We start from the raw sequence: 9008 nt of genomic DNA, 5'->3' as shown, positions 1-9008 counted from the left end.
ACTGGTAGCTCACACTAATCCTGTTGCTTATTGCTTCTGGCGAGCCGAAAACAGCAATAAATGAAGTTGCCCCAAACTTTCACGGTAACCTCAGCGATCCATCTTTTTTGCCGTTCAAAAAAAGTTTTTTCAAGATAGAACAACTTGCTTCCCTTGATATTTAGTTTTCATCATTTCAATGGTAGTAACACTATGCCACATTACCACATTTAGCTTTTACTTTTCTAAAAAGTAAGTCTTTACCATCATTTTGAAATGGCTGTGATGAAGGCGGGTTTTCTCTTTTCTCGCAATGTTGGGTTAAAACATATGAAGGTAATCTTTTCTTCAGTTACCATGCAAGGCCTCAGAAGATATGGAGCCCAGCGTTCTATACAAACCCCAATAATGTGTATGAAGGCCCACTATTCATTCTGACACATGTTTTTCTTCCTTTCTTATACACCTTTAAGCAAAATATATTTAAAAAGAGATGGACTATTTGGTTAAATTACTAAAAATGGTGTATTTCATTGTTCTGTTCCCAAGTAAAAAGAGAAAGTGTTAAATTAATCTTTTAGAGTAGAGTATTTCCCTTTTTTGCTAAAATACAGTTAACTGCGGGTTGCTTTGAAATATTTTCAAAAGAGCTTTGCTACGCTTACAGCCACAAAGGTTTGTAGAATTATAAAATGTGTTCTGACGGCCAATTTTTATCAGGAAGCACAATATCTTTTTTTCTGTTTTAAGAATAAAACGTAAATCAGAACAAGTGCTTAGTTTCTCTCAAGTTCATCTGTCTTTTCCCATGCTATTCATTTCCAGTGCAGGCTGCCAGTGCATAATATTCACAGGATAAGGCTGGTTTTCTTTGTCTGTGGTGACACCTAGTGACACATTTTTATTCACGATCTACTACTTATATTAAGACATCAATCAGCCTTAGAGTCCAAAGTGAGGTTTGTTTAATTAAACCAAGCCTGATATTAATTCATTCATGCAGCGATTGATTCTGATTTTGCATCACATTTATAATGTGACAGTCTATTTCTCAGGGTTCTCAGTGTCAAACATGGTCAACCGGTGTTTCCAGTGGAAAAATGGACTGTATTACGTATCTCTCTCATGACTATAGATCATTTTGAGACATAAAAAATCTTCACTTAGACATATACTTAAAACACAAAAGTTTAATTGATTTAGTAATATTGAGATTTTAAACGGCATAATTTCAGTTTAATTTAATAATTTTAAAGAAAACTATTTAATATTTCTGACTAGTTTTGTTTCTTTTCTGCATTTAATTACTGTAATAACTGCAACTATTATACTGTACTTACTACCAAACAGGCTAGATGTGAAGAATGGCCTCCTATCATTTCAGTGTCTTTATTGTTCTTAATGAAGCATAGGTTCTTATTGATAGGACAGTAATTTTATTTCCACTAGTCGCAAGACTTCATAACTTGAGAAATTCAGTTATGAAACACATCAATTTCCCTACGGGATCAATAAAGTCTTATCTATCTATCTAAATTCCACAATGCTTCTGGAGGTGATTGTACTGTATGTTGTTTCTATGAGCCACTCAGCCTACTTATTGGCACTTACTGTATTGGCAAATAAGGTGCCTCGATTTCCATATTCCAAAGGAAATGTTGACTGTGTGTGCTGTCTCTGTTTCCAGGACCATTGCGGGTAGACTGGCTCTCACCAATCAAACTGAAAAACGGGTGCAAAATATTTACATTGGTATTCTTTGTAAGTGACCGTTATGTTTGAATGTTGCATTTGTGCAGTTACTGTGCAGTGTTCTGGGGCACTGAATATACACATGAACCATCTCAGTTCGTGTCAGCAGCTTTATGGGTTGTACCTACACAACAGTGAGAAAAACAAGCTAGCAAGTAGAGATCTACTGCAGTGGTGAACAGCTGTGGAGCTCTTAAATAATTAAACTAGTGGTTTGCAAAATTAAACCATTTCAGCTGCATTTTCAGGTTAAATGCAGATGGTAACTTAAAGACTCTGAAACCTTCCTGCTGGGTAAAGAGATTGGACTTGCCCACCTTCAGATCCTTTTCATATTCTTAATATTGAACATCAACTTCTTCCACCTGGCAGACATTTTGGGGTTCCCAAAATGTAGATCAAATAGATACAAATATGAATTTGTTCCCTTATCTATTAAAGCAATTAATACAAATGAATGGCAAGGGCGAGTGCAATTGTGTCAATGGAAACCAATTATGCTGTAACAAACTATGTACAGTATATGAAATACTGTATGTCATCACTGCTGTAACGAGATATGCATGTGCAATAGATGTGATGTGTAATGATTTTGTAATGTATTTAGATGTACAGAAGTGCTGTGTGTCTGTAAAATTTTCCCCCAGGAGACAATACATTTTATTATCTTATATACCTTATCTAATGCCATTTCATGCCAAATATGTACCTGCACTCCTTCTGTTTTCCTGCAGAGGTCATTTCTTTCTTTAAATGAAATTTTGTAAAAAACATGTTCAGTAATGGCTGGTTTTAGGAGCAGCAGCAGTAGTTTTGATTGTTATTTTTAAACAAGGATTGTCCCAGTTTTTAAGCAGAAATGACTATAGAATTCGACACATAGGTGTTCTGTGAGTGTAATGAGCAGTGAAATGCTTGTGTAACAGGGAAATATGGTATAAAATGAGTCTGTTATGGTCTCCCAGGGGTATTCAAACTCCCGCACCAGGTCACTGGACTTGTGGTGCAGACACTTAACTCTTATGAACTCAAATGTATGCCATATAGCAACCTTAATCCAGAATTTAAACATATCTCCTGTATTGATGCTGTGGTTCAGTCAATCATCGAAGTTGCCTCTGAGTTTGGGAGGGTGAAATTTCATGTGAAATTCAGACCTTTTGCTAAGATCAGACATATTGTGCATGGAGAACAGAGTTCAGGTGTTTTGGAATTGATGCTTACATGAGCAGTATATGTCTGTGATGGTGTTTTTCTGTCTGGAGACCATGTTCTTTACATGCACTGAGGTCACTGCAACAAGCTCATTTTAACATTAACATCAGGCATAACTTCACAATTCTGATCTTTGCAATCCCAGTATCCAATGGATTTTGTTTCAGCTGAGCTCTCACTTAAGTGAGCCCATACTGTACATAACATAAGAGTTTTCTTAATAAGCATTTGTCAAAGATTTAAGTTACTTCTAAAGTTTCATCACAAACTTGAAATCTAAAAACAAATTAATACTTATAGTTATTCAAGTCCTATCACACTGGCATAGAACAATAAATAACAATATCCAGGACAACCTTTATCCTTCCAGGTATTATTGCTTGGGGTATATTAGAAATCACTGTTTGATTTTTCTTCAAAGTAAGTTGGCATAGTTTGAAAGACTGAATGGAACACAATCCTATTTTTATAATTCTGCTTTTCTTTCAAAATGTAGATGAAAATACAGTATAATCAAATTTGGATACAACAGTCTAAAACAGATACTGACAGCGAGCTTTGTTTCGCATATTCTTACTGTTGTCAATTTTTTCGGTGTATGGATAATCCCATTTCAAAAGTGTAATTGATAAGACGTGAGAGGAAGAAAAAATAAACTTTAAGTTAAAGAGGTACATACAACCAAGAACAAGACTTGAAGTTTAAAAGGTTTGTACATGCTCTTAAATGTGGGGCGTTTATGTACATAGAGACAGAGCTTAATTGTATAGATTTCAAATGTGAAAAAACAAACTGTTGCATCCTGTTAGTGGTTTAGATACTTTTTCTCTATTTCATCCTGCCTGTGGTTTTGAAGCTGAAGAACTTCAAACAAGATTTTAAAATGCTGAAGGCTGGTGATTGGATAACTGCAGCACCGGAAGTCAACACAATAAAGCACAGCGCTTGGTGTCTTTGCATAGAATACACCTTAATCTCTAGCACATCAGACTGAGGAAGAAGGACTCATTAAAAAATGTGGTCAATTAACTTTAGCCACTCTGTGCTGGGTAAGTTAATTTCACTTTTTTCTAATGTTTATTTACTCTCTTTTATTTCCCTTTGCTTATTTCAAAGTAATACTGTCATTACATATTGTCACTTGAACCATTGTTGTGGTGTGGATAACATAAAGAAGTAATAATCTTACTTTTTGAAGGAACATAAAAAGTTTTAAGAGATAATGTTACACATTTGCAAACTGTGCAGATGTTAAAGGCACAAGTATTTTAAAGAAAGCATCCCACCTTTATTCCAATATTGCAGTATAATTAGGCAACTGTTTTATAAAATGACATGCAGTCATGACATTTAAATACTCCTATAGTCATTTTAAGTATCTATGAACTTAAAATAGAGTTATGGTGTACCAAAATATTAAATTAAGGGGAATATAAACTTATAAACAAGAGGAGACGCATCATGCTTCCTTCTTAGTCGTAATGTTGTCCACAGGATTGTTACAAAAACACCCGATTGGGTAGAAATCCCAATCCAAAGGTATCTGATTAAAGATAAGTATCAGGCGTTCATTTAAAAACCTCCTCAATAGGTTTCAATTTGTTTGTTCAAAGTACAATATTTGATAAGCTAAACCAACAGCTCATAAAAAGCTGAGAAAGACATGATTTTTGAAAGAAGCACATCTAAAAAGAAACAAGAGCTTAAACCAAATCTTGCACAAGGTTGTAGGACGATGTCACTGTTCTTTGATGTTTTCAGTTTTGTTTCAAACTGGTTATTAAAACTTTTTCCTTGTGTATTTTCATCACAATTCTATTTTTCTTTTCATTTCCAAGGTGCTCTTTTGCTTTTTGCTACAATAGTTCAAGGCACTGACAATTTGGGTACCACCGTCGGTAGCAGGACCAGTCCTCCAACTGAGAATACAACCACGGTGAAGTATAGTACAACTCCAGCCACTGCAACAGAAGGTGACATTTCTGCTAACAATACCAGCAGTCAAACAGTCCTAAGCAGCACCACAGTCTTACTGTCCACTTCTACGAGTCCCACTACAGTTCAAGAAAACACTGAGGGTGAAAATACAAGCCACAGGACAACTGTTGGACAAGGTAGGAAAAGTCTGTTTTAACTGAAATAGGAGTCCGTAGCATTAGAAATCACTGTCATCCTTGTTGGATGATGCCATCTCAGAAAAAAAAGGAATAAATGCAAAAGAGACAGTTTTCGGACCTGAACCTAGTCCACTGGAAATGGCCTGTGGATTTTGATTTGTTATTTGTGATTTGTTGTTACTCAAACAAGATGTAAAGAAGCACAAAAGAATACACTTTCAGACAACTTTTATTGGACCATGCAGAACTGTGAGATTTAAAGAAACAAATATTAGCCTTCTCTGTTCTTTTCAACACGAAGCTTGAAAAACCTTCTGCTATTTTTGCTATAAAAGAAACACAAACAAACAAGATGTTCCCTACTAAATGATTGCATTAGTTGAGAAAATGGCCCAGGTACAGCCATCAGAGAGAGGGACTAGCCTGAAGCCCAGTACAAAGACCTTTCGTCTATGAGGGGGTTTGTATTAAGACAGAAAATAAATAGCTTTTCCACTTTCATGTTCATGTAAATACATTAAAGTTATTTTACTTAGCTAATATGTTGAGAGGGTATTGGTTCCAGTTTGCTGTACTTTTAACGCATCAAGATACAACGGAATTTGTCCATTTTAAAAGAATAAATTACCCATTATTTGTTCTGGTCAATACAGTATATAAACACTTGAAACATTCTGCAGGGGTTGTTGCTGGGACTCAGTGAGACCCCCAGGGAGGTTCAGTAGGTGGAAGGTTGTAGATACCGAGTTTGCACCTTGAACACTTCTACAGTATGTTCACTAGTTCAGTTCCCGGAAGAAAAACCATCTGAATCTTTCCTGTCTGGCCATTTCACGATGTCTTAATTTGTTCATGTTTGGTGTATCTAGATTGGGAATGTGTACTTCTGTCTGTACAGAACTGTTCCTTCCCTGCCCGTGTTTCATTCCTAAAGACAAGCCACAGCATGTATGGGGGACTGTCTGTTGTTCCCATCTTGACTTGGATTTTTATAATTTAGTGTCCTGTTATATTTTTGTCCTCAGTGCAGGGAGTGCCAAAGTAAATGTAATGTTGGAAGTGTTACATTTTCTTGGCTTTAACTGAATCACTGTTAGTTTGTCACTTTTTTTAAATTTCAATGTGTAGCTTTTGCTAAATATCAATAAAAACAGACATGGTAAAACTATTATGATTACCAATAGTGGTATGAGTAGTAGTCTTGGATCTGAGACATTAACATGGTACTGTAATTGTGCAAGGCTGGTGGGTTGAGAAAACCCTGATTCTCTGTGATCTTAAGCAATTAATAATAAGCATGACCAGATTCAAGAATTGGATCAACAGGCCAGATGTTCAAAATGGCTTGTTCTCATGTTCCTTTGGATTCATGCAATTTATGCCACTGCACACACCTCTGCTGTCAGCTAAGTGATGTGTAAGCTCAAAAGTATAGGCACATTTATTCTGAATAATCGCTTGGTAGCTGGTATAAGACAGAGAGTTGAGAAACTGATTTTCCTCTGATCTCCCATATATCAAGCTAAAATGGGGTTTTCCTACTTAATACAGAACAAGACTAGGGGTTTTCATCCCAACCTTAGTGTGGGCATAGATAAAGAGCATTTGTACTCATTTTGACGCATAGTAGTGGGTGGAAAGGTTCAGAAATAGAAACTGTTGTGAAGTGAAGCTGCCCTTTATCTTTGACACATGAACACATCCAACACACTGCAAGTTGAGTAATTGACATCACACTAGTCTTGAAATAGAGAGCAAAATGGTCCAAAGACACTTTCTCTAGGGAGTTTGAAACCTCTCTTAATGCTGTATATTGTGGTTGGTGGCAATAATATGCTGTATACAGGTGAAAATTGCTTGCACACAGAATTTTCAGAACAGCACTTTGATCTGTTTGTGTTTTACATTTTGTTTTGCAAATGTCAGTGGATTGTTTCTGGCTGACCGTTTAAAGTTGAAAGTTTTATAGAAGTGATTTTACTTCAGATCCCCCCAAAAAAAGTCTTGCTTTGACTGTCCAGTATGTCAGCACAGCAGTCTGAGTTTATTAATCAGCAAAAACAAAGTATTTTTTTGCCTTATTTCTTTCATAGGTTTATCTATGAAAAAAGATAATTCAGCTCAAGCCTCATATCAAAGACAGCTGTGTGGTACATGAAGGAGAGCATTGTTCAGTTAAACATGCAAAGCACAGAGGTTTCCTGTCAATTCACCGCATATGAACTTCTAATCCTCCTATAGCTTGCCAACTAGCATTACTTACTTCTTCAATTTGCTGTCTTCCTGGTCAGTGCTTGTTGTAGAAACTATTTTATTTTTGGTGTTGCGATCGGATGACAATAAGATAACCAAAAAAGGATCACTACATTTGTATTTTTAAATCTAATCCGTTTGTATGCAAATATGTCCCTGGGGTCATATGTTCTCTGTGATGAAAGCGTGTGTTGTTTCATCACCTTGTTTCTACCCTAACAAATATTCTGTAGTGAATCCTGTTTGTCGTTATAGTTACCATTACTAAAATACTATACGGCAACTGTATCATGCATTCATTCCACATGTGTGGATTCAACTATACATTTTATATATGACACATGATTTTCAGTGATATTTGAATAGCAAGCAATGATGTTCCTTCCACCACAAAAGCCCATTATTGTTAGTTTTAAATTAAAACAAAGCATTTATCATTTATTGCTACAATAATATGAGTAGATACTGTATATAAAAAACAGATTCTCTTCCAAATATGCTAATTATACAATTAATTACCACATGGACAGAGTAATACATTCATGTATTGACTTATTAAAATAGATAGCATTACTGATAAACTGCAAGCCTCACTTTGTGCAGTTATCTCAGTGAATCCACTCCTGCCATCACGGAAGGGAGATTCTTTCCTTTCACTGATATGAACTCTACTTTTTATATACAGTATGGGTGGGCTGGCCTCCAAATTGTGACCTTACACTTAATACCTGTTTCTCTGATTCTGTTCCCACACCCCTTCTCAAGTCTACAGTTTCTCTGTTCTTTGCCATGTGCCAATATGAGTCCTTGAAATCTGATTTTTCACCTCTTGAAGTCTGCTGTTGTCCACCTGTGTTAAAATTGCTCACTCTCATGTAGTTACAGCACTATGCTTGATTTTTAGAAAAAATCTGGAATGTGTGGTCGCACTCCAATTCACAGCCCTATCTCTCTTCAAATGATCTGTTTTAACCTTTCCATTTGGGTGTTAGACATAGTACTGTGACTGCCCTTATTAAAGTAACTGACTTGGTGATGGTTGACTCCTTCTCCTCCTGGACATCAATGCAGCTTTTGCTGCTGTGAAATGTTGCATCATTTTCTTGGGTTGTCCTGAAAGTTCTGATTATGATTAGTATGTTTTCTGTTGCTTAGGTTCAAATCTGACCTGCAGATGCTGATTCCTAACTATTAGCTTTTTTAAACCTGCAGATGCTGATTCCTAACTATTAGCTTTTTTAAATCCTAGTTACAGCTCTGTGCTTTGGCTTTTATGATTTAGTGTATATATTTTACATACTGTATGTTGCCTCTTTGTCATGTTCATTGTGACATGCATATTTACCAGATGCACCTGCTATGGTCTCTTCACTTTTCATGTGTTTGTTATATATTAAGCTATGGATACAACATAATTTTCTCAAGGTAAATTGTGATAATATTAATGTAATGTTAAAGGACTTTAAACAACAGCTTCAAAATGTTGGTGATTTCGGTGTGGTTATTGATACCACGGAAATTATACACCTTGATCAATTTAAATCTGGGTGCTATCATTCCAGTGTGGACATTTAAAAACCATGTGTCTCTCCGATGCAGAAATAGTGACATGTCCACATAATAGGACTGCGAGGGGACAATAGGTTCATACATGAAGATGGAGATTCTTGTTTGAACTACATTCCCCAGGTA

At 35.9% G+C, this 9008-nt stretch overlaps 1 protein-coding gene across 1 annotated transcript in view; it reads left to right on the top strand.

Moving 5' to 3' along the window:
- Nucleotides 1-3919: 3919 nt before the first annotated feature.
- The window catches only part of LOC148841250 (uncharacterized), a 47277-nt gene continuing 42188 nt past the window's right edge, over nt 3920-9008 (top strand). The window contains exons 1-2 of the mRNA XM_088913649.1: nt 3920-3995; nt 4785-5060. Coding sequence (XP_088769775.1) covers nt 3962-3995; nt 4785-5060 — 310 coding nt within the window. The 5' untranslated portion in view covers nt 3920-3961. The remainder of the gene's footprint in view (nt 3996-4784; nt 5061-9008) is intronic.

Source organism: Atractosteus spatula, chromosome 1 (genome assembly GCF_055471065.1).
Source record: "Atractosteus spatula isolate fAtrSpa1 chromosome 1, fAtrSpa1.hap1, whole genome shotgun sequence".
NCBI lineage: Eukaryota > Metazoa > Chordata > Actinopteri > Semionotiformes > Lepisosteidae > Atractosteus > Atractosteus spatula.
Note: the sequence above shows the minus strand (reverse complement) of the source record. Positions and strands in the feature narration are given on the sequence as shown.